Raw genomic sequence first — 26,022 nt, forward strand, 5'->3', positions numbered from 1 at the left:
TTTGTGCAATAATTAAAGGCAAAGGACTAGATGCACTATTGTGTAGAGATTACACATGACTGTACCCTATTGCACTTAATCAAATAGTATGTGGGGATTTACAATCGCTTGCATTGTTTCACAAAATAAATGTCTCATGTCAAATACTAGATAAGCATCTAAGTCATTTCTACTTGATCCTGCTTAGATAATAGGAACAGAATAAACTGTGGTACAGAATAAACCTGGGCCCTCAGCTGCCAGTAGCAGCTTGTTTCTTGGGCCGTCACTGGACCCGTCCTGTTGGAGGATCCAAAGTAGACCACACCCTGATACAAGGAAGGCGCTAATTATCCTCGATTCGTATTTTTTAAAGTCCTGCTTCTGGGGCTTCCCTGATGGCGCAGTGGTTGAGAGTCCGCCTGCCGATGCAGGGGACACGGGTTCGTGCCCCGGTCCGGGAGGATCCCACATGCCGCGGAGCGGTTAGGCCCGTGAGCCATGGCCGCTGAACCTGCGCTCCGCGACGGGAAAGGCCACAACAGTGAGAGGCCCGTGTACCGCAAAAAAAAAAAGAAAAGAAAAAAAAAAAAACCCTGCTTCTGAGCTAGAGTTTACACCAACTGCCTACTAACCCTGCTAACTTGGGACCCCCTCCATTAAGTACCAAAGGGGCTAGACATGGCACTTGTGCATACCTGCCCTTCAACACGTGCTGCCTTGTACTCAGAAATGATGCACGTTTCACCTAAATCCAGGAGGGATCGTTATCACCTAGAATGTGGATTACGAAGGAGTGATTGTGCATTTATTTAGGTGCCTATGTTGTGCCCCGCAATGCACAAAACCGTCATTGTGAGCTGTTCAAGCTATCTGGGGCATAAGCAGTTGACCCTAAACGGCGGTTTTTCTAAGTGGTCCGCGAACACACCTCAGCCAGACGAGTTCAGCCTATGCAGCTCAGGACCGGGAACCAGTTCGTGTCAAGTGCACTACAGCCTTCACTCAAGCTGTTTAAGGCCACAGCCGGATTCTCATCTCCCCTCCCTGCAGACGCCCTCCCCGCCGCGGTTAAATGAACCTGCCCGTCTCACTGATTTCCACGGAGAGAACACTCGGACTCACAGGACAGGCACAGGAATAAGCAAAGACTGCAGGACCCCCGACGCCTTCCCCAGCCCCCCCACCCCGGCAGCCCAGTGCCGCAGTGTAGCTCGCGGTTAAAAGGGCCGCCGCCGCGGGGGCAAGACGGCCCCAGTTATGCGCAAGCGCGTGCTGCTCTGGCGCTGCAGCCTGACCCCCGGCGCCACGCGCAGGCGCGGCGGGGGCTCAAAGGCAGCGCATCGCGACAAGCAAAATGGACACCGTCGCTGAGATCAATCCATTTTATTGAGGGGCTTCGGGGGAAGGTCGAAAAGCTGGGAGGACAGTGAGATCCGACGTCCTTCTCCTAGCCGGGACCTGCAAGAACGAGAGCGGTGGATGAGGAGGTGATATACCCGCAAACCCGTTTCCCACCCCCACGCCTCAGCGGCCCGGCTCAGACTCCAGTTCGCATCACCCGCGTCAGCAGTCTAACACGTGCTTTAATTCGCATGTCATCACCGCCAGCCGCCCACCCTCCACCCGGTTCCCAGGCCCCGAAAGAGGGGACAGACCTGCCCCAGCCCAGAACACACGCCACCTCACCTTCACCACTTCACAGTCACTGAAAGGAAAGGGAACTGACCGGGCTTCTACTTAAAGAAGCAGACCGGAGGTGGTTGGGCGGGCTTTACCGCCATTAGCCAATAGCAAGTCAAACTTCCAGCCACGTGCCTATAAAGTGGCCTAATGATTGGCCCTGCTCACTGAGTCCTCCAGAGTATAGAGCGGTTACACGCCAGCCGTAAAGATGGGCGTCAAGGAAAGTCTAAGAGTCGCGCGGTGTCCTAAATTCTTCTGATTTTTTGCGCGGCGTAGGTCGTCGGCCTGTGAGTAGTGTGCGTTTCTCCGTACTACACAAAACGAAACCTTACAAACGGCAGGGCGCAAGTAATGCCTAACCTGTTTAATATTCTGTGCCAGGAGCTAGGCTAGGAGCTGAGGTGACAAACTAGTCTTGTCCCTGAATTTAAAGTAACCTGTTCCGGTAGAAAGACCTTGTGTTTGAAAGTAGACTGATGTGCAACCAAATCCTGACTTTGTGATGAATTAGCCCTGTGGCCTTGATCACTTAGCTTTTCTGAGCCTCAATTTCTGAAAAATAGGAGAAAAAAAAAAGTGTTGTACGAGGCTTAAATAAGTCAATGTCAGTCACCTGGCACATTCTGAGTGGTAAACAAATATGTTTTTAAAGGACTGGTGTGATGTGGAAGACTTATGGATTGCAATACTTTAATAAATGCTAAGATAGAGCTATAAACAGCCTACACTGGAAGCCCAAAGGAGAGAAGATCTAACATTGGGAAAGCTGAAAGTACTTCTAAGTATTGAGCTCATACTGTGAGCCAGGCATATTCACAAGTGGTCAATAATATGTCCCTGCCCTCTGGGTTTGATTTACTGGAAGAGGGAACAGAAGACACACGGGCACAATATCTGGTTATCTTCACTTCCTTTATATGTTTTCCTTGGGAATTCTTTTCCTTTTTTCCTCCTAACTTAATAAGGAAAGTTTATTGGTTTTTTGTAATAATGAAAGCATTTCAGCCTGAGTTTGTAGTTGAATAGGACTCTTATTTTCATTATTTGCTACATAGTCTTTAGTTAAATTTTAAAATTCCTCTTTGATCCAAAACAGTAGTTATTTTGGCAAGTGTTTTGTAACGTCTATGTGATGTTGACTTTAAGAAAAACCAAAACACACAATGTAAGAGCTGTGAGTTGAGTTTATTCAGTGTCTTACTGAGGACTGTAGCCCAGGAGACAATAGGAGAGCTATGAGAAAGTGTTCCCAAGAGGTAAGGGAGGAGCCAGGCTATATATGAATTTTTCTGCTGGGGAAGAAACATCTAGTCCAAGAATCTAGGAGATGTGGAAAATTTTCCTTAGATATGTATCTTAACTATCTAGGGGCAGTATCCAAAGCACAGAATGCTTCCTGTTTTTCTCCATCCTGAAATCCCCATAGGCCCACTCTCAGTGGGTGACTTTAGTGACTAATGGCTTGATTTCCTTGTAGAACTGGAGTGGCAGACAACATCTTTTTTCTTTACGATTTTTTACAAAATATTTATTTATTTATTTGGCTGCACCGGGTCTTGGTTGCAGCACATGGGATCTTTCAGTTGTAGCATGCGGGCTCTTTTAGCTGTGGCACGTGGGATCTAGTTCCCTGGCCAGGGATTGAACCCGGGCCCCCTGCATTGGGAGCACAGAGTCTTAACCAGTGGACCACCAGGGAAGTACCTACAATGATTATTTCTATTGCTGCTGAAACATTTTCTTAAAATATTTATTTATTTATTTGGCTGCGTTGGGTCTTAGTTGCAGCATGCCGGATCTTCGTTGCAGCACGAGGGCTTCTCTCTAGTCGTGGCGCACCCGGGTTCAGTTGCCCCACGGCATGTGGGATCTTACTTCCCCGACCAGGGATCGATTCCGTCACCCCTGCATTGGAAGGTGGATTCTTAACCACTGGACCACCAGGGAAGTCCCAAACATTTGTTTTTAAGTCAACATTTATTACACTGTCATATGGTTTCTACATTGGGAAATGAATTAAAGTTTTCTTTGTAGCCTAGAATATGATCTCCTTTTATAAATGTTCCACAAATTCTTGAAGTAGAGATGTTTTCACTATCATGTACAGATAATGACATGAAATATTGATTAATTTGGGGCTTCCCTGGTGGCGCAGTGGTTAAGAATCTGCCTGCCAATGCAGGGGACACGGGTTCGAGCCCTAGTCCAGGAAGATCCCACATGCCGCAGAGCAACTAAGCCCGTGCGCCACAACTACTGAGCCTGCGCTCTAGAATCCGTGAGCCACAACTACTGAGCCCACGTGCCACAACTAATGAAGCCTGCGTGCCTAGAGCCTGTGCTCCGCAACAAGAGAAGCCACCGCAATGAGAGGCCTGCGCACCGCAAGGAGGAGTAGCCCCCGCTCGCCGCAACTAGAAAAAAGAAAGCCCATGCACAGCAGCAAAGACCCAATGCAGCCAAAAATAAATTAATTAATTTTTAAAAATTATTAATTCTATCTTAGCTGTAATTATGTTGTCCAAATCTCTCTCTGTATTTTATACTTGATTGGGAGTGTATGTATTCTCATTGATTAATAGTGAAGTGTTAAGATCATGCTTCAAATACCAAATGCAGGCAAGGATGCAAAGCAGCAAGAACTTTTCTTCATTACTGTGTGGGAATGCAAAATAGTACAACCATTTTCATAATCCCCTAAAACTGCAGTCACTCAAAAGCACTTCAGTAGGTAAGTGGTAAGCAACTGAGGTACATCCTTACAACCAAATGCTACTTGGCCATAAAATATTGCCAAAGATAGAATGAACTATCAACACATGTCACACATGGAAGAATCTCAGAGGTGTTATGCGGTGGGAAAGGAGCCAGACTCAAAAGATGCTATAATTCCATTTATATGACATTATAGAAAAGACCAAACTATAAGGATGGAGAACAGATCAAAGAACTCCCAAGAGATTGGGGATGTGTGGAGCATTTGGCTACAAAGGCAGCACAAAGGCATTTTTGAGGGTGATAGATTTTTTCTGTATCTTGATTGTGTTGGTGGTTACAGGACTTTATGCATTTGTCAAAACTCAGAACTGTTCACCCAAAAGATTTAATTTTATTGTATAAAAATTTTAAACAAAAAATTAAAATAAAAAATATGCTTCCGTCATTTTCCATGATTATTTCTATTGTTATTTGTTTGTACATTTTGAGGCTATGCTATTTATTCTCATTATGGTTTGTGGCTGATAATATTTCCATTGTGGATTACACGTATCTGTATAAAATAACTAGGTTATTTATGTCTTTTGCCTTGAGTTCTAATTTATCTCACATTAGCATTATTAGTTGTCTTTTTTTTGTTTGTTTTTCTAATATAAGTTTGCCCATCCGTTTATTTCTAACCTTTCCATGTTATTTTATTCTTACTGTGTCCTTTGTATGAGGCATATGGTTGGATGATAGTGTTTATCCCAATGCGACAGTATTTGCCTTTAAAAAACTTATTTAAAGATACATGCACCCCATTGTTCATAGCAGCACAATTTACAATAGCCAAGACATGGAAGCAACCCAAGTGCCCATCAACAGACAAATGGTTTAGGAAGCTGTGGTATATATATATATATATATACACACACACATACATACATACATACATACACACAGTGGAATATTACTCAGCCATAAAAAAGAATGAAATATTGCCATTTGTGGCAGTGTGGATGGACCTAAAGAATATTATGCTTAGTGAAATAAGTCAGAGAAGGACAAAGACTATATGATATCACTTATATGTGGACTCTAAAAAAATAATACAAATGAATGTATATACAGAAACAGACTCAAAGACACAGAAGATAAATTTATGGTTATCAAAGGGGAGAGAGACAAATTAGGAGTATGGAATTAACAGATACAAACTTAGTATACATAAAATAGAAAAGCAACAAGAATTTACTGCCTAGGGACTTCCCTGGTGGTGCAGTGGTTAAGAATCCGCCTGCCAATGCAGGGGACATGGGTTTGATCCCTAATCCAGGAAGATCCCACACGGTGTGGAGCAACCAAGCCCCTGCGCCACAGCTACTGAGCCCACGTGCTGCAACTACTGAAGCCCGTGCACCTAGAACCTGTGCTTGGGGACAAGAGAAGCCACCACAATGAGAAGCCCGCAAACCACAACAGAGTAGCCTCTGCTCACCACAAGTAGAGAAGAGCCTGTGTGCAGCAATGAAGACCCAACACAGCCAAAAAATAAAATAAATAAATAAATAAATAAAAATAAATGAATGAGGGAAGGGGAGAGGCAGCATGTGGAAAGGAGGGCCTCTGGAGTGTGGAGTTCCGGAGTTAGGAGTGGCTGAGAATCTGCCTGCCAATGCAGGGGACACGAGTTCAAGCCCTGGTCCAGGAAGATCCCACATGCCACGGAGCAACTAAACCTGTACGCCACAACTACTGAGCCTGTGCTCTAGAGCCAGTGAGCCACAACTACTGAGCCTGCATGCCACAACTACTGAAACCTGCGCACCTACAGCCCGTGCTCTGCAACAAGAGAAGCCAGCACACTGCAATGAAGAGCAGCCCTTGCTCGCCTCAACTAAAGCAAGCCCAGGTGCAGCAATGCATCCAAAAATTAATTAATTTAATTAATTTTTTAAAAGCCCATTTTTGAAACAGTGGTTTGAGATGCCACTTTTATCATGTACTACGGTTCCACATTATTCGGGCTCTACTGTTTGTTTTTTTTTTTTTTTTCGGTATGCAGGCCTCTCACTGTTGCGGCCTCTCCCGTTGCAGAGCACAGGCTCCGGACGCGCAGGCTCAGCGGCCATGGCTCACGGGCCCAGTCGCTCCGCAGCATGTAGGATCTTCCCGGACCGGGGCAGGAACCCGTGTCCCCTGCATCGGCAGGCGGACCCTCAACCACTGCGCCAGCAGGGAAGCCCCGCTTCATATATTTGTATATTATTTAGTTTTGCCTTTGAGCTTTATAGAAATAGAATATACTGTATATATTCTTCTGTGACTTGCTCTTTTTATTGCTTAATATTGGTGACCTTCATGTTGTATGTAATGCAACCAGGAATTGTAGGAATGTGACCCGTTTCACTACTGTGTAGCATCCCAGTACACAATTACACTGCAGTTTATACATCTCTCCTCTTTGGGTTAGATGTTTAAAATATCTTCCAGTTTTTAGTATGACAAACAGAGCTGCTCTGAATATTCTCGTGTGTGTGCAAAAGATCCTTTGGGGTACGCACACAAGCACAACTGCTAGGTAAGCACGTTTCCGACTTTCCAGATAATAGCAACTTATTTTCCAAAGTGGAGGCTCTAATCTGCACTACCACATTGGCCTCCACCCTCACCAGCTCTTGATATTGTCACACTTTTTATACGTTTGCCAATATGGTGAGTGTAAAATGATGTCTTTAGTGTAGGTCATGGGCCAGGTGTAGTCATGTATATTGTTGATTTAGTCCTCTTAGAAATGTTGAGCTAGCACTTTAATCAGGGATTATTGGTTGTAAGTGATGGAAACCCAACTCAAACTAGCTGGGATAAATAGGGGAAGGTTTGTTTAAATAGGGGAAGAAGAGCTGTGCAGGCTGATGTCAAGCCAACTAGAATCAGAACTTAAGCTTGTCCAGGGTTCCTTGACTGCATCTGTGCTTCTCTTTACTTGTCAACTTTTTTCTTTTGTGTTGGCTTTCTTTACACGATGGAGGCAGCTCCTGGGCCTCACACCTCCCGGCCTTGCCGGTAAAAAGGAAACGAGTCTCTTTTCTTGCCTCTAGTTGGGGCCAGATTGGATACAAGCCTACCCATGGGTCAAGTAAAGTTGGTCAGATGGGCAGCTGTTTTAGTTAACTACTACTGCACAACAAACCACTACATAACTTAGTGGTTTAAAACAACAGCCATTTTATTATCTCTCACAGATCTGTGAGTTAACTAGCCTTGTTAACTGAAAACAGGGTTTGCCTCTTGGTAGCTGTCAAGCCAAAAGACACAACCAAGCCAAAGACTGGGAGAAGGATTTATTACTTGCAGCAAGTAAGGAGAATGCTGGGGAAATTTCACAAAGCAGTGTCTCCCCAAGCAGCAAAACTGGGGAAATTTTAAGTTAAGGGTATATGCATATTCATGAAGAGGCTGGTGCAGCATATGCATATTCATGAAGAGGCTGGGGCAGTGTGTGCATATTCATGAAGGGCCTTGAGTAGAGGAGAATTCAGCACAGAATTGGGGCAAAGTTTGACAGAGTCCAAGCTTTAGTTGACTGAAGGCACAAAGGTCAGAAAAAGTTAACATCATTCCTTAGGTTCAGACCAGTCTGGGGTCTTAGCCATCCTCCACCTGGGTGGGGGCCTAAATTCCTGTAGAACAACTCAAAAGACCGTACCAGATTGTTATGTATGTCCATTGAGGAGGAACTAGGACTCTGTTTTATCACTGAACTATTTTTTCTTGACGGTGTTTCCTTTGCTCCTGCATTCCCTCACTTGCCTTAAGATCTTTAATTACTGAGACCTGTTCAAGGGCAAGCATTGTGGCCAGGCTTAGAAGATCACAAAATAGCTTAGGCCAGCAATGGCTTCTCTTATGTCAAGAAAGCCATGCCTGGTTCTCTTTCTCTGGAGACCCCCTCCCCTCTCTGCTTACGGTCTCAGCCGAGAGGGACTTCTGTTCCATGTGGTCACCCTGGGGCCTGATTGGGCTGAAACATCCAAAATGGCTCACCTAGATGGCTGGCAGCTGGGAGCTGTTGATTAAAGCAATTCCATTCTCCTCCATGTGGCCTGAGTGTGGCTTGGGCGTCTCCCAAGATGGCAGCTAGATTCCAAGAGGAAGGAAATGGAAGTTGCCTTGCCTTTTAAACTTGGGCTGGGAGGTCTCAGAATGTCACTTACGGTCAAAACCAGTCACGGGGACAGTCCAGATTCAAAGGGAAGGGAAATAGCTCTTACTTTTGATGGGAAGAGCAGCATGGCTTATAAGGAGGGAAAGTATTGTTTGGGGCCATCTTTGGAAACTTAGCTACCACAGTAGAGTAGAATGATTGGCCTCACCAGGGTAGGTGCCCACTAGGGCAGAGCCAGTACCACCGAGCATATCTGCCCTTTTTCCAAGGCGGGCCCTAATTCCTGTTCACTTGCTCCCTCCATGGTGAGAACAGCTGAAACTGAGCGGGACCTGGGAATTAGGGAAGTGAAGGAATGCAGAAACAAAGGAAAATCAGTTAAACAGGAAAAGTAATGACAACAGTTCAGCAATAAAACAGAGTCCTAGTTCCTCCTCAGGGGAGGTACGTAATGATCTGACACACATATCTTTGAGTTCTGCAGGAAATTAGACCACCCACCCAAGTGGAGGATGGTGACTATAAGCTGAGCAAAAGCAGGTAGACCCCAAACTGGTTGAAACCAGAAGGTTGATGATTAAGATTCCTGAAACGTCACCCTATTACCTCACCACCAACCAATCAGAAGAAAGTCATGCACCCTGAAGCCCTCACCCCAAGTGTTGCCTTAAAAACCCATCCCTGAAAGCCAATAACAGGGAGTTTTGAGCATGAGCCTCTCCCATACTCCTCGTTTGGCGAGCTGCAAATAAACACTATGCTTTCCTTCATCACAACCTGGTGTCAGTGAATTGGCTTTGCTTTGAGGCAGGCAAGTGGACCCAAGTTCAGTTCGGTAATACGGTCCCTTGAACATGGTAAACACTTGATAACTGTTGTTGAATTCCTTCTGAATCTTCTTGTTTGTTTAACTGCACCAGTCAAATATTTTCCATCCTGCTTTGGCAAGGTCTCTTGTATCAGCCCTGGTCCCCCCTTCCTTTTCTTGCTCTAGATTAAGGCCCAAATAACCCTTGTTAACCGGCTCCTGATGTCTCTCAAATGCCTGTCTTTTGCCCGAACTCTCCCCCCGAAGCGTACCTTGAGTCCCATCTCACTCTGCTGCTTGCTAAGAAAGCCCAGCCTGACATTAACGCCCCCACCCACCGGCCCATCCTGCCTGCCCTGCCTCATCTCCCGCTGCTCCTCTGGGTAGAAGTCGAGCACGAGCTCACTTGTTTTTAGTGTATGTGCTGTCGAAGCAAGCACACGAGCTCACTAATGAGGCAGCTGGGGCTTCCATGAAGCCACACAGTCCTTTCCCTTCTCCAGGCTTTTGTTCAGGTCCTCCTGTCCCCCTAGACTCTTCCTTTTCCCTATCAAATCTGACAAAAGGCCTAGCCCAGATACCACTTCTTCCATGAAGCCCTCCCTGCTCTGTCCATCCCACCTCCTTCCTTCCACCAGACCCATCTCTCTCTTGAACACCATAGTTCTGTTTCTGAGTTTATTCTCACATTCTTGCACTTTTCACAGTTGGCCTTGTACGTTGTGCAAGTCCTATCACCTTTACCAACTTGCAAACTGTGATATTCCTTCATGGTACCAATCCTTTGAACTTAGAAGCCCTTGATGGTATTTGTTAAAAGAGTGAATGAATAAATGAATGAATGAGTGTTAACCGTCCGAGGACAAAGATGAGGTCATCTGCAAAATGAAGGTGATAAAATTATAGCTAAAGTTTCTTTCTACTCTAAAATTTGGTTATGGACTTCCCTGGTGGCGCAGTGGTTAAGAATCTGCCTGCCAATGCAGGGGACACGGGTTCGATCCCTGGGAAGATCCCACATGCTGTGGAGCAACTAAGCCCGTGCACTACAACTACTGAGGCTGCAAGCCGCAACTACTGAAGCCCGCACGCCTAGAGCCTGTGCTCCACAACAAGAGAAGCCACCGCAATGAGAAGCCCGCACACCACAACGAAGAGTAGCCCCTGCTCACTGCAACTAGAGAAAGCCGGCGCTCAGCAATGAAGACCCAACACAGCCAAAAAATAAATTAAAAAAAATTTTTTTAAAAGAAAAAATACTCAAAAATATTTTTTAAAAAATTAAAAAAAATAAAATTTGGTTATGTCTGTGAATGAGCTCTTGTAGAAAGGAGAGAGGGAGAACAGGTAAGGTATATATCTTGAACCTTAAGAAACACAGTCTGCAAGGAGGAAAAAGAGCAGAGAGACAGGAGGAAAGCCAGAAAATGGTACCATCCAAGGAGGAAAAGTTCAAGAAAAAAGAACTGTTAACATACCTGAGGGAATTCCCTGGCAGTCCAGTGGTTAGGACTCTGCACTCTCACTGCCGAGGACTCGGGTTCAATTCCTGGTCCGGAAACTAAGATCCCACAAGTCAGACGGCACGGCCAAAACAACCCAAAAACCAAACAAACAAAAACATACGTGAACTGAAGAGAGGCCCAGGGTAAAAAAGATAAAGCAAGCCCACTGGGATTTTGCAGGAGAAAGAATATGAGCTGCTTGAGAGAAGTTTCCGGAGAGTTCTGTTGAAATAAGCTGGATCCCAGGGGATTAGGAGGGACTGACCAGTGAGGAAGAAGAGGTACTCTGAGAGGATGGCCGTTTCCACGTTGGCACTGAGCTGGCCCTTTGAGAATATTAATATATGATACACTGGTACCACTATGGACACTTCACCATGGTGGCATATAGACTCAGCACAAATGGGTGTAAAATACAACAGCTCAGAGGCAAGTGAACAAATAATCAGGATTAGACTGAGCTCCCTTCCAGGGCAGAAACCCCAGGGGAAAGCTCACTCTTCTCTCCCAGGTGGCTGGTCGGTGCCTTTTGTGAGTTGTGCTTTTGCACAATCAACCCCCAGGTGAGATCAGGAGACTTACATGTTATTTGAGGCAATGCCCCTTATCACCAAATATTTGTACAAACTTCTGTTTGTTAATAGTATTCCAGGGACAAGGCAGTCTGGGCTCCTGCCTAACCACATTTACGGGCCACAGAATGGTACCTTGTCACTACACTGGGGGAGGGGCAAGGATAACAACCAGCGATGGTGGAACAGGCTGCAGCATCTGTGGTTGCCTCAGTGAACTCCGAGGTTATGTAGACAGCTGAGTTCTTTTTTTTTTTTTGACAGCTGAGTTCTAATCCAGGTTGTGCGGGAATTCCCTGGTGGTCCAGTGGTTAGGACTCAGCACTTTCACTGCTGTGGACCCAGGTTCAATCCCTGCTCGGGGAACTAAGATCCCATGTGATGTGAGGTACAGCCAAAAAAAAAAAAAATCCATGTTGTGCTGCTTACTAGCTATGTGTTACCCACATGGCTGTTAATCTTTTAAGATTCCAATGTATCATCTGTAAAATGGGGCTAAGAACACTATCTCATAGAACTGCTGTGCAGATAGCATGAGCTGGTCCTATAAAACATGTGTTTGCACATTTCCAAACAATAGCCCACAGCCAACCAATGTTAACAGTGATAAGAATCATCTTTGCGGTAGCAAAAAAGTGTACAGTAGATTGGATTCTGTGGTAAAGAGAAGTTCTCCGGAGTGAGTGGCACAATCTCTTCAAATCCAGTCTCCTGGAACAGGAAGAACCAAGGTTCTATTTACCTAAGAACCAAACTGCTCACAGTGACAGTGGCTTTTAAAGAATTTCCCTTAAAAAATAAGGACATGAAGGAGATAAACATTTAGCTTGCTACCAGAAACTCTTGCTTCATCGTTTTATTTATCCCTTAACTACCCCTCAACATGTGCTGTAAGTTCAGGTCTGTTTGGGAGCAGCGGCAGCGCAGAGATCACTCAAAATAGTCAAAGTGGATTTAGCCTGGTAAAGACACTGTTCCTTTGAGATGGTACTGAAGCTTTCAACCATGACCTCCCTTTCTGGTTTTACCAGCTTTTCCTTTCAAGTCTCCTTCAAAGGAAACTACTCTCTCGCTAAATAGCTATCTGCAAACCAACTTCATAATCATTTTTAAGTGAAATTTTGAAGGGTTTTCAAACAGAATTGAGACAGGCACAAACATTTGAAGGCTGGATCATAACTTCCACTAGAGGGCGACATTTGCTAAACTAAAGAAAAGGGATTAATGGCCCCAGGGATTAACACTGGACATTATGAGTGAGCCGGATTCCAGGACCTTGGCTGCCCCTATCACCTGCGGGAACTGGAAAACACACAGTCTCCACCCCCAGGAGATTCAGAATCAGTAGGGGGAAGAGGGCAGAAAAAGGTGTTGGGAATCTATTTAAAAAAAAAAAAACTCTTCAAGTTTGGGAGCCACTGATTTAGAGAGAAGTGAAAATAAGATTTTAGCTCATTTTCTCCCACCACTCCTTCCCCTCTACTGACATAGTCAGGTCCTGCCTGCTCCAGTCTTTGCTGAACATATATTTTAACCTTGGTGGAAAAAGAGGGCTTATCTTTACACTAAAACCATGGCCTTTGCCTTGTTTAGTGGATGTTATTTAAAACAACTTCCAGAAAGGTCATTTTCAGGCCTTTTCTATGGGCAGGTCCACTTCAAAGGCACCCGGCAAAAATATTTCCATTTCTGTCTGTATTTATCAGCAATGCCAGCTTTTGCTTTATCTAAAGCAAAAAGCTGTCTAAAACAATACTTGACTATGGAACAAGATTGTGGGCAATGCTGCCGTAAATAAAACCAGAACTTATCAGTGTGAGTTGCCAATCAAATGGAGACAGGCACAAGACATGTGCCTGTCTGATTAAGCATAAGAGTAACCTAACTGGTGCATAAGAAATTCTGAGAACCTATAACAGTGCAGTTATGGCCTGGAGATTTGGTCCAGATGAGTACAAGATAAATATACCTACCTGGTCCAGTCCCCTTGGAACGGATTTTTTTTTCTTTATTGGATCTTTAAAACTGATTTATGAGTCAGATTGAGGTAAGCATTCCCCTTTGTGTTTTATCTGCTGTGCTTACAGGGTCACAGTGACATTTTGAATTGTAAAAGGGCCGCCAGAGTTCCAGCACAGAAAGTTCCCCTCCTAGAGTCACTCTGTCGGAGAAAAAGCACCAGAGAAGGCATGTGAAAGCATTTTCTGATCAGGCTTCTCTTTTAACTCAACCCTGTGGTCTTACAGATCCTGTTGTCAGCTTGCATGCTGGACAGATAATCATTAAAGAGCTCCTCCCACTTTCTGTGGGCGCCTCCCTGGACACCTGGCCACACTGGTCAGGAGTGATGGAGCTTGTGTTTCTGCACATCCCTCGCCAATCTCAAACCTCTCCGTTTGCATTTATACATGCAGATAACACTTTTCAAAATGTGTCTACTGCTTTCACAGTTGCCAAGATTTGTCCTACTCTTAAACTGGTGTGTTGGATTCTCCAGCAAGGGTTTAGTCCCTTGACTGTGATTCAGGCATATGAAGTTGGGAATGGGGAACTTTGTTGATGGGATTTGGTTTACTATGAGCATTTCTGTCTGCTCTAGTGGGATAGGATTGACTCACATGCACCCAGGTCAGACATCTGGTCAGTACCCCACTACTTTTTTTTTTAAATTATATTATTTTTTTATTGAAGTATAGTTGATTTTACAATGTTGTGTTAGTTTCAGGTGTACAGAAAATTATTCATATATATATATATATATTCTTTTTCAGATTCTTTTCCCTTATAGGTGATTACAAGATATTGAATACAGTCCCTACTTCTTTATTTCTCTAGCATTGCTTACTCCTTTCCCCCAAACCCTGAAAAATCTTAGGCTGTCATACGAGCAAGTCAAGAAAAATTAGAGGGCTTCCCTGGTGGTGCAGTGGTTAAGAATCCGCCTGTCAATGCAGGGCACCCGGGTTGGAGCCCTGGGCCAGGAAGATCCTACATGCCGCGGAGCAACTAAGCCCGTGGGCCACAACCACTGAGCCTGTGCTCTAGAGCCTGCGAGCCACAACTACTGAAGCCCATGCGCCTAGAGTCCGTGCTCCCGCAGCAAGAGAAGCCACTGCAATGAGAAGCCCGCGCACTGCAACGAAGAGTAGCCCCTGCTCGCCACAACTAGAGAAAGCAGGCGGGCAGTGACAAAGACCCAAGGCAGCCAAAAATAAAATTAATTAATTTTAAAAAAATTAGAGAAGCTGCCATCCTTTTTTTCCTTTTCTCCTAGAATATGGAAATGTTGTGCTCTGAACCTTAGTTTATTCTGTCTTGTTACAAATGTCCTCTGGAGAGAGGCTTCCATCAAAGTGGAGGGCAGCATGGGACAGTGACCAAACAGCTGCGGGGCTCTTTACATCAGGTTAATAGCCCACAACCTTCAAAAGGACCTTGTATGAGTCCTCAACAAACCCACTCCCTCCGGTGAGTTGGGACACATGTCAAGCTTCACGAGGTCACATCTACAAATGCCACATAAACACACATGACACCAGCAGCTGAAATGGTTTCCTTCTTTGCTTGTAATTTTTGGCGAATGATTTGGCCGTGGTTATTCCAAAGGGAACTGTTGGCTGTGGACATGATTTGAGGGGAATTCCTGAGGACAAAGAAAGGGACGTTTGGACTAACTGAGGCGCAGCTGGAGGACCCCAGGGCTGCGAACTCGGCAATAGCCGCGCGCAGGGCAGAAGCGCCGGGTTGCAGGAATCCCCTGCCAGCTGCCGACCCTCACTCCGGAGGTCGCTGACGATCCCACTACGGCGGGAAGATGGAGCGGGGACTCTGGACACTCGGCACCGGCTGTCTCCTGGCCTTTCCTGATCAAGTCTGATGCAGCGGATCTCTCAGCGGGATCACTGGGACCGCCTGGGGCAGGGAATGCGCCCGTGTGGCGGGGTTGCCGGTCTCCCCTTGCCCTCAGGCAAGCTCTTTGCCTCGATCACTCAGCGTCCCTAGATGCCCGACGCAGAAGCCTGGTGCTCTTCTCCTGCCGCCGCGGCCGGGGCACTCAAGGCCAGCCGGAGGCCCAAGCTGCCTTTGGCACCGCCTACAACCCCGCCCCTCCAGCGACAGCCCCGCCCAGGCCAACCCCAGCCCGCCCCCAAGCCTGAGCCCCGCCCAATCCCAGACCCGCCCCTAGGCCGGCCCCGCCTCCTGCCCCGCCCCGACCGGAAGAAGCGCCGGCGCCCGGCACTTATAGGGCCGGGAATGGGGGTGCCACCACCGCCTAGATAGCTCTGCGTCTGCGGAGTCCCGGCCGTCGCCGCACTGTTGTCGCGGCGCCCACGCCCCGTCCTCTGCACGCCCGCACCGACCCCCTGGAGCCGGCCGGACCGGTCAGGAGTCAGGGCCGAGTCCTCGCCATGCCTGCCCGACTGCAGCTGCTGCTGCTGGCGTTGCTGCTGGCCAGCCTCCGGGTGAGTGACCGGGAAGGTTGGAGTGGGGAACGGCGCGGGACGGGCCGGGGTCTGAGCCGGGAGCGCGGCGGCGGCGGCCCCAGGCTCCGTGCGCCCGGGCGGAGACGGCGCCTGGCGGGGAGTGGCGGCTTCCTGACCGGCCGGAGTGGCGGCCACGGCCGGCCCCGCCGAGGCGTCCGCCACCCAGGGGCCTCGCGGGCCAGCGCGGCTGTCACGAGCAGCGCCTACCCGGCCGTGTGCTCTCCGGCGCAACTTTGTGTCGTCCTAGCGGCACCTTGGGGTCTCCAGAAGGCCCCGGGCCCTTGGGAGGCCGCCCCACCTGCCGGACCCTTCCCGCCGGTGGGCGCCAACTCGGCCTGGCGGTGGCCGCGGAGGAAGGGCAGAAAGGGCCCTGTAACCAAGGAGAAGGGAATGTCTTGCGTTTGTAATCTTAGCTTGAACTTTTCAAAATGCGAGAATTTTGGGAAACGAATGCCACTGGAAGTGGGTAAGCGTTCTTACCCTAGAGCTTGATTCCGCTTACCTGCCTTGCAGGTCTCTTGGCATTGGAGACAGCGGGCTTCCTTTCGGGCAGCAAGACATCGTTAAGCAGGTTAAGCGGTGGGAATGGTACTCTTGTTTTCAAGACCCCATATGGGACAGCAGTGAAGCCGCTTCGAAACTTTAAACGAAAGACTGTCTCCTCACGGGAGAGCACCGTGGGGCTGTCCAAAAAGTCTTTTCATCTTTTTCTGGAGAGAAGAGCCTGGTTTACATTTATTTAACTTTCAGGCCTTCACTCAGGCTGTGGATTCGGGCACCGTGGCTGGGAGGACATTTTGTGGACAGACATGGCTTTTTTTCCCCTTCTGGTTGGAAGAACCTAAATTAGTGAGTGTTGTTTTTAAAAAAAAAAAAAAGAAAGAAAACGTATTGTTCAGGATGTGGGTATGGTGCATTGGAGCAGGTTCTGTTTAATGACCTCCACTGTGTACTTTTTAATATGGTGTATCAGGTACCAGGTGTCCAGGTGGAGAATTGACATGTGTATACCTGAGTGCCACAGCATGAACTCTTTGGAGGTTATGCATTTTAGGTAAATAATAGTCCGTGCTCTTGGGGTAACAAGAATTTGGAAACAGCTGAAGTAATACGAGGCCACCTTTTTCAAATTCAGAGTTATTTATTTAAATTAATTTATTAATTTATTTTTGGCTGCTTTGGGTCTTTGCTCCTGCACCCGGGCTCTCTCTAGTTGCAGCGAGCGGGGGCTACTCCTTGTTGCAGTGCACAGGCTTCTCATTGGGGTGGCTTCTCTTTATTGCAGAGCACGGGCTCTAGGCGCCTGGGCTTCAGTAGTTGTGGCACGTGGGCTCAGTAGTTTTGGCTCGTGGGCTCTAGAGTGCAAGCTCAGTAGTTGTGGCGCATGGGCTTAGTTACTCCGCGGCATGTGGGATTTTCCTGGACCAGGGCTCGAACCCGTGTCCCCTCCATTGGCAGGCAGATTCTTAACCACTGTGCCACCAGGGAAATCCTGGGGTTTTTTTTAAAGGAAAATTTGTGCACACTTCACAATAAAACTCATGTCAGTTAAGTTTTCCTTCTGATTGAATTTTTTAAAAATACACTTTCAAAACTGGGGTCAGGTTTTGAACTTGAACATTTCATCTTGGATTGGTTAACTGCTGCCTGGCATCTGTCCACAAATAAGAGTGTAAAGAGAGTGACCAAAATGTATGAAATGGAAATCAGTCATTTCATATCATCAGAGCCTTGTGCATATTGTTTTCTTTGCCACATCTTTTCGTGTGCTATTCTGTCACTGGAGTCTAGTGTTTTAGTTATTGAACAACTTTGGCTAAAGAACCAAAAATAACTATTTAGCCTTAGTTGGGACTATAGTTTCGCTTCATGTAAATATTTCCAAATTGTATTTAGAAATCCAAACTTTTCAGAGTTCATGGTAAAAGAGTCCAACCCTTATCAAAAGGTTATGTTTTAGTGTAACTGCTTTTAAGGGCAAAGGTCAGAATTTCATTCCCAGAATTACCTACCAGTAGAAACTTCGATCCCCAAACATAGTGGGAAGTATTATTTTAAAATTCTAAATGAAACGCATTGCCGAGTTTGCAGTTAAACTAGGCAGCAGTGATGTTGTGCAGAATGTACTGGCTGTAAAATCAGACAAACCTGAGTTCTTTCTGGTCCCTTGGTAGCTGTGTCCTCAGAGTCTTAGAGACTCTGTTTCCTGATCTGTGAAATGGGGACAGCTAACACACTAACAGGTGTGAAGGGATCTGGCTCATCATAGGTAATGTAAATTCTCCTTGCCACCCCCCAAAGGTGTTTTTTACTCTAAGTCATCATTTTTCAATGTTATACTATGCCTGAGCAAGGAATATTTTTTGATGCTGTTTCTTTTTGATTGATGAAGTAACTAGTGCAGAGGAGGCAGTATTGTGATTTTCCTTCAGTGTGTGTCTGAGCCAGACCTTGACTCACCTGCAAGCTGAGACTCCAGGCTACCGGATCCAAAATGCAGTTATATCGGTGTTACTAAGCACTCAGGGCTGTGTCTTTTTTTAATCCAGAAGGTGCTTATTCAGTCAGTGAGTTTTTCGCCTCCTTCCTGGACCTGGATCTTGTGCCTAATGTTGGTTTGTGTTGCATCATTGCTGCCCTGTGGTCCTCATTGTACAGTGTTTGGGTGTCACTTCTCTCAAGTACCAAAGAGATCTGTGGCACGTGAGGCAGGGTACTTTCTTCAGGGAGAGGATATGCAATTTCTTTTATTCAGCCGATGTTTTGGTTTTAGAGGGGGATAAACAACTTCACGGAGAATTGCAGATCACGTGTGCACAAAAACACACGGAGACATGAGTCTTAACTAGAAATGGCCTTGCTTATCATTTATTCTGATAGTTATCACCTGCATGAATTATCCTCATAGGAGGCATCGAGTATTAATACTGCTGCCACGAGGAGAGTGAGGAGGGTGTTTCATGAAGCTCATGTTCTCAGGACTGCTGATCCTGAAATTAGACTGTAGTTGTGCACGTGCGTTTGTTTTGTTTCATTAACTTGCCTGCCCAGGAGGCTCTCCGCAGTCATGTGGCTTCTAAGAGCACAAGAGAAAATGTGTATGAGAGTGATTCTTGAGAACGTTCGACGGTAGACCATATTCCCGAATATAAAACCAGTGAGCTATGTAAAGGTTTCTTCATGTCTGAGCAGAACAGTGCCATCTGCATGGGCCTGGGGGTTATAGTTATTTGCATGCCTCCGATGGCGTCTCCATTCTTCAGGTTGAAGAATCATTGGATAACTATTTCATTTTCATTGGAAACCTCTTTGGTTTGGGGAATCCACAGTAATCCTTAGGCTTAATATTGTGTATGTTTTATAATGATCAGATGTTCTCCCTAAAGAGATGATATAGGGGAGAAAAGCCTAATGTATCATTTTCATGGATTCTGTTTTTATTATGCACGCATAACTCGGGGCCTGTAACCTAGCAATATGATTAGAGTATGAGGCTGGCTTAAAAAATAGGGACAGTGAATCATAGTCTGTGAATAATAAACATGCTGGTTTAATAATATCCCAGGGGCTGGGGATTTTTTTTTTCCTATCTTTACCTATATCCCATGTTTGGTTTCAGACTTTGCTGCCTCAGAGCAACACATGCTCAGAGATATTTAAATGAGTGAGTGCACCAGACCACATACGGACTGGGAAAAGTAGAACTTAAAGTGTGCCCCCCCCCCTACTAGATACCATACAAAAACAAACAAAAAATCCCAAGGTCCTTGCTTACATGACTTTTAAAAATTTTAAGTTCCTTTTACACAGTCTCTGCATCACTTCTGATTATCTTATGATCTTCATGTACAAAGACACAGCAAGTCGAACAGTGTAAAAATGTGTTCTGTATGTATTTTATTTATTTAATTATTTATTTTAAAAAATTTTTTGTCTGTGTTGGGTCTTCGTTGCTGTGTGCGGGCTTTCTCTAGTTGTGGGGAGTGGGGGCTACTCTTTGTTGCTGCACGTAGGCTTCTCACTGCGGTGGCTTCTCTTATTGTGGAGCACAGGCTCTAGGCGCGGTGGGCTTCAGTAGTTGTGGCACGCGGGCTTCAGTAGTTGTGGCACGTGGGCTCAGTAGCTGTGGCTCGCGGGCTCAGTAGCTGTGGCTCACGGGCTCAGTAGCTGTGGCTCATGGGCTCTAGAGCACAGGCTCAGTAGTTGTGGCGCACGGGGGCTTAGTTGCTGCGCGGCACATGGGATCTTCCCGGACAAGGGCTCGAACCCATGTCCCCTGCATTGGCAGGCGGATTCTTAACCACTGCGCCACTAGGGAAGTCCCTGTGTTCTGTATTTTTGTTCAGTTTTTTTTTTTTCACAGAATGTCTCCTGTGACCTGTTAGGAAATGTTCTGAGTGCACCATTGCATTTGTCACTTTCAGTAGCACCTTAGTAAACCGTCATCCACTCAGAAAGCATTTGAGCCTTCTGTGCCCAGAACCAGGTTAGGGACTGGGGTCCTAGCTGAGCAGGGTTGATGTGGTAATAAGCCATGCTTTGCCTGGTGATCACCCTACTGGGGTCATATGGGTTCTTTCCAATTTTTCCACTATTATAAGAAAGGTGATTTCCTTTTCTTCAAATCTTTTGTGTGTTTGGTGTTTTCTGTATGATAACATGGGAAGATTTGAAAATAAATCTCTCAGAGTATTATCATATTTGTCGTAATAAAGAAAAAAGAAAGCATAGATAGTCTAAATTTTTTTAAAACGCACAACATATCTATAATTCTATTACCCAAACATTACCTCTATTAACATTTTAACAGCTTTATTGAGCTATAATTCACATAGCATACAATTCACCCATTTAAAATATACAGTTCAATGACTTTTAGTATATTCACAGAATTGTGCAACCACCACCACTATCAATTTTATGATATTTTCGTCATCCCCAAAAGAAGCTCCATACCCATTAGCTGTCACTCCCCATTTCCCACAAACCTCCCAGCCCCTGGTAACCACTGATCTACGTTTGTCTCTGTAGATTTGCCTGTTCTGGACATTACATATAAATGGAACATGCTACACGTGGTCTGTCGTGTCTGGCTTCTTTCACTTAGCGTAATGTTTTCAAGGTTCATCCATGTTGTAGCCTGTATCGGTGCTTTGTTCCTTTCTATTGATGAATAAATACTCCATCATGTGGATATACCACATTTTGTTCATCCGTTCTTCATTTGATGGACATCAGAGTTTCCCCTTTTTGGCTGTTATGAATAACGCTGCTGTGAACATTTGGGTACAGATTTTTGAATGGCCATGGATTTTCATTTTTCTTGGGTATATACCCAAGAGTGGGATTTCTGGGTCATGCGGTAACCCTCTGTCTAACCTTTTGAGGAACTAGCAAACTGTTTTCCAAAGCAGCTGCACTATTTTACATTCCCACCTGCAGTGTAGGAGGGTTCCAATTTCTCTACATCCTCCCCAACACTTGATATATATATTTTTAAAGTCAAGTTAGTTTTATTGTCTTGTAACAGTCTAACATATAAATCTTAGCTCTGACATAAAGATGCCCAACACTTGATATTATCTGTCTTTTTTATTATAGTTATCCTAGTGGTGGTGAAGTTGTAACTCCTTAGTTTTGGTTTGCATTTCTCTGATGACTAGTCTACTCATATCTTTTTTTTTTTTTTTAATTCTTGGCTGCGTTGGGTCTTCGTTGCTGCGCACGGGCTTTCTCTAGTTGTGGCGAGGGGGGGCTACTCTTCATTGCGGTGAGCGGGCTTCTATTGCGGTGGCTTCTCTTGTTGCAGAACACGGGCGCTAGAGCACAGGCTCAGTAGTTGTGGCACAAGGGCTTAGTTGCTCCGCGGCATGTGGGATCTTCCCCGACCAGGGCTCGAACCCGTGTCCCCTGCATTGGCAGGCGGATTCTTAACCGCTGAGCCACCAGGGAAGCCCTCATATCTTGATATATGTCCTTCTAGACAATTTTTATGTGCACATATTTGCAGAGATAATGTTTTTCTTCCCCAAACTGGAATATAACATGGATCTTTCTGTGTCAGTAAATTTAATTCTACAACATTATTCTCACTGGCTGTGTGATACTTCTGTGAAAGAGTATACTGTAATTTGACCATTCAACCATTTAAATATTGAGGCTGTTTTTACTTTTCATTACTATAAACAATTGTGATAAACCTTACTGCTAAACTCTTGAGCCCTTCTTAACTGCTTAATTATTTCCTTGGGATAAATTCCTAGAACCGGAATTTGCTTGTCGTATGTACTCTTTTACAGTCCCCTCCTCCAGCCCCCAAGCAATATTAGATGTTTTAAAAAGCACAGAACTAACCTTAAATTGGTTTCATGATAGCCACTTTAAAGTAAGCTGTTTTCTTTTAGCAGGGTGGATTTTAAGTCTGAAAATGGAATGTTTAGGTTTTATTTTGCTTATATTTTGAAGACCTGAATAACCACAACAGTTTCTTTATGACACCCTATGTACCTGAAAGCTATTGAGAAAATGTTTTATTCTGATTTGTTAATAGCTTGTTTGCATGCAGGGTCCTTTGGTCTGCAGTGGTTTCAGATCAGCTTTCTAGCAGATGTGGCTCCCATGAGCACTCTGAAATACCTTGGGATAATTCTGTGTTTGGTTTTGAGGGTAGCCCACCCCCTGCAGAAAAGATTATTATTACTTTGGCTGTGCCACGCAGGTTGCAGGATCTTAGTTCCCTGACCAGGGGCTGAACCTGGACCACGGCAGTGAAAGCACTGAGTCCTGACCACTGGACTGCCAGGGAATTCCCAAGATTCTTTTGATAGTTGGTTATGAGGCCATTTAAAATTTTGACTCAAGACTGTTCATAAATCAAAAGTTGATGCATTGTTTGTCTCTTTCGGAAGCCATAGTTCTTAAAACATATAGCTTGTCCGTACAGCTGATTTTCCTAGCAAAATGGACATACCACTTGACAATAAAGTAAAATATTTGTTGGCGTCTTGTTTTGTTTTTCCCACAAACGTACCTGGACTTACTCATCCAAAAGAATGTTGTCTCTTTCAAAATAATAACCCCTTCAGGGTCAATGTTCATGTCAAACAAATTAGTTTTTTTTTTTTAACTTTTTTTTAAACTTCATTTAATAATTCAACGTTAAAATGAATAAAAGAGCCCTAAAAAGGCAAATATTTATTATTAAGCCTATTATCCTTACACAATTCCTTCTAGTCTCTGCTTGAATATAACTTTGACGTGGTCCACACTGAAGTTTTGACCAACACTGTTATTACCCAGCTTGACTGCACAATTTATCGAGGCCACTTGGATTCTTGGTTGTTTCTAAAAACCAGTGAGAGACTTTCTACCACTTAGCGGATTCAAAAGTATGTTCTTTGAAGGTAATTTCCAAAACATTCCAGATGTATTGTGAGCAGTGGGAACATGTATGGATAAATGTTTAGCTTCCCGTCAGAGTACGTTAGACTCCTAGAAGGGATCTTGCTGGTTTAGACCAATAAGTCTTAATATTTTCCCCACCCCACCCCCACATAAGGAATGGGATGCATGACCACAGTGCGAGCAGGTTAGAACCTTCAAAGGTGGTATTTTGGGGCACGTACCACCCTCACTCAGGCATCACCCTGCCCTCGCAAGTTGAACAGTCACTGCTCTGCTGTGTTCCCAGAGCACAGAGATGAGGAAGCTGAGGCCAGACAGTGCCGGTGACCTGTCCATGGTCATGCACCAGTGGCAGAACTGAGCCCTGAATCTGATCCTTCCGCTTCCCTTTGAAGAGCAGCCCCTGCAGTGCTTATGTTCTGGTACATCTGTTAGAACAAATAAGTCCAGATACCCCAGTCACACCTGAGGAGGTGGCCAAGCCATGTTACAGGGAGAGATGGGATCTAGAGAAGGACCAGAAGAGAAGGAAGTAGGCATTCCTGTAAGCTTGCGGAAATGCTCAGACGAGCATTGTTCCTTCCAGGAGAGTCGCAGCCTCTTACCCTTTGTTTCAGTCAGAGAAAGATGCAGATTTGGGATGGAAATACTGCTTTACCCTGAGCATCTCCATCAGGGATATCAACCGAATCCGGCAGTCACGGGGAGAATGCAGGTTAAGAGGCCCTTACACCAAGTTCTCAGTTTAAGCTCTTTTCTTTGCTTGAGGTCTAATAATATCCAAGCAGGTGCATGTTTTTCAGTAAGATCTTGCTCCGAAATGTTTCTGGAATAGTAAAACCGAAAGTTCATGTCTTCGAAGCCTTTAACCAAAGTTTCTTTTCCATACTGCAGTCACAGCCTTCGGCAAGGGATCCTGAAAAGGTAGAACTCTTTAATGATCAGGCCGGGTCTGGGGTGTTCGCCTTTGCAGAGGCCCCACCTCCCACCAAGTGCTGGCACCAGGAAGTGGGTATATGATGACAGGAGAGAGAGTAGCCTTGGCCCTTGGGCCACAATAGAGGGACCTCAGTTAGCTCAGGTGGGTCTCAGGAGAGGGTAGTGAGGGAGAGAGAAAGAGGCCAGGAAAGTGCCCTGCATGGGGATGGTGCACTTCTCTTGCTGGTTTGTCCTAGAGGGCAGGGACTGTGTTTTGCTTACCTTTGCATCCTCTCTGGCGTTTAGCACGGTGAGTCGGTCCTCGTACCCCCTGTAGTGGGCACTCAGCAAGTATTGATTGAATTTCTCTTTGAGGCTCTTGAAGACCAATAAGACAAGGAGCTCTTTTATCATCAGGCGACGTGGGCTGTGGATTTGCGGGGGGGATAAGGAAAATGTTGCTTTAGCTGTAATCTGTATTCTTTAGTGAGATCTTATCAACAGCATTTCTTTCTACACAATGAGAGGGTTTCCAGGATACTTGCTTGGGTGGACATGACCCCCAGTGTGTGGTGCTCTCTTGATAGGCTCCTCACATCAGTCATGAGATTAATTTTCCCACCGCCAGACCCCAGGAGATAAATGGTCTGTGATTATTCCAAGGCAGCTTCATTTTTTACTCAGCATGATGTTTCACTATTAAAAAATGAACCTTGATCCAGGGTTGTCCTCTTCTGTATTAAACATGATTTCCCTAGTTAGTAGGCTAATTTATAATTATCATTCAAAACCACCCCTTCCCTCAGTGGATTATCTTCCCTGTCTATTTCAGATGAGGGAATCATTGTTTGTCCAGGCTGCGGGAATGTTTGTCATGGAAACCGGATTTTTTTTGTACATTATCTGAACAAATAGTGCCGTCAGATCCCTCGAACCTGACATTGTCATTGATCTCCGGTTGGGTCAGAGAACTTTGTTGACCAAACTAAGTCAGATCTCCTTCCTCTTAAAGCAAATGACCCGTGATTCCTGAGGGGCCTCCAGGAGAGAGAGAAACACCTGTCTGGGAGGCCACAGCTGCAACCGGGAATGTGTTACTTGAGGCGGTGCTTCTCCACCCCGGCTGACTGAGTCACCTGGGGACCTTTTAAAATACCCTATGCCAAGGTCCCACCTCAGCTGAATGAAATCAGAATCTCTAGGAGTGGAGGTCGGCATCCTTTCTTTAAAAAAGAAAAAAAATTTTTTAAACCCCAGATGATTCTAACATGCAGCCAGGTTGAGGCCATCAAGTAAGTCCTATTCCTTTGTCCTGGACACAGCCATTGTGTCCACCTGTGCCCTGTGATGTCACAGAGCCCTGGACGAAACCAGAGCCAGCCTTTGGCTTTTTTTCCGGAGAAGTTAGGACGGATACATTCTTCTAGTTAGTGGCAGAACTAGAAATAGAGAACCTAGCATTATGTGTCTTCTAGTATACTATGTTGCCCAACTTTTAAAGAACAAGTAATTCCAGACAGATGGATATGTATGTGTTTTTGAGTACTAACTACTGAATTTGCTTTTTTAAAAAATCAGCTTTAACTGATAACTGACCTTAAACTCAAATACGCTTAGTTACTGAATTATAAGATGTTTGGAATTATTTAAAGTTCCACTTATGCTTATTTATTATTTTTGCCTTCTCCATGCATTAGGAGGCCTAAGGAATCCAAACAATACTTTTCCAGGTTCCTTCACATACGCTGGTGGGTCAAATCATCCTTCAAGTTTGAAAAGAGCCTTCTCTAGCCAGAGT

At 45.4% G+C, this 26,022-nt stretch overlaps 1 protein-coding gene, 1 long non-coding RNA gene and 3 other non-coding genes across 7 annotated transcripts in view; 2 read left to right on the top strand and 3 right to left on the bottom strand.

The window, feature by feature from the left end:
• Nucleotides 1-1,184: 1,184 nt before the first annotated feature.
• LOC117203621 (small nucleolar RNA SNORA76) lies at nt 1,185-1,321 on the bottom strand. The gene has a single exon (XR_004486485.1). It is a non-coding gene; the product is annotated as a small nucleolar RNA SNORA76 (small nucleolar RNA).
• Nucleotides 1,322-1,346: 25 nt separating this feature from the next.
• Nucleotides 1,347-2,230, bottom strand: LOC117203584 (uncharacterized). The gene is made up of 2 exons (XR_007473536.1): nt 1,638-2,230; nt 1,347-1,440 (listed from the first exon to the last, which is right to left on the bottom strand). It is a non-coding gene; the product is annotated as an uncharacterized LOC117203584 (long non-coding RNA).
• On the bottom strand, nt 1,518-1,587 carry LOC117203615 (small nucleolar RNA SNORD104). Its single transcript, XR_004486480.1, has one exon. It is a non-coding gene; the product is annotated as a small nucleolar RNA SNORD104 (small nucleolar RNA).
• A 9,481-nt stretch (nt 2,231-11,711) lies between the features above and the next one.
• TRNAE-UUC (transfer RNA glutamic acid (anticodon UUC)) lies at nt 11,712-11,784 on the top strand. Its single transcript has one exon. It is a non-coding gene; the product is annotated as a tRNA-Glu (tRNA).
• Nucleotides 11,785-15,646: 3,862 nt separating this feature from the next.
• Nucleotides 15,647-26,022, top strand: part of ERN1 (endoplasmic reticulum to nucleus signaling 1) — an 82,485-nt gene continuing 72,109 nt past the window's right edge. For 2 of the 3 annotated variants that reach the window (XR_004486449.2, XM_049702158.1), the window contains exon 1: nt 15,647-15,881. Coding sequence is in view for 2 of the 3 variants with exons in the window: in XM_049702158.1 (XP_049558115.1) it covers nt 15,828-15,881 (54 nt within the window). In the remaining variant the exon portion in view is untranslated. The remainder of the gene's footprint in view (nt 15,882-26,022) is intronic. The other variant, XM_004275634.4, reaches the window with a different exon arrangement.

This window comes from Orcinus orca, chromosome 19 (genome assembly GCF_937001465.1).
Source record: "Orcinus orca chromosome 19, mOrcOrc1.1, whole genome shotgun sequence".
NCBI lineage: Eukaryota > Metazoa > Chordata > Mammalia > Artiodactyla > Delphinidae > Orcinus > Orcinus orca.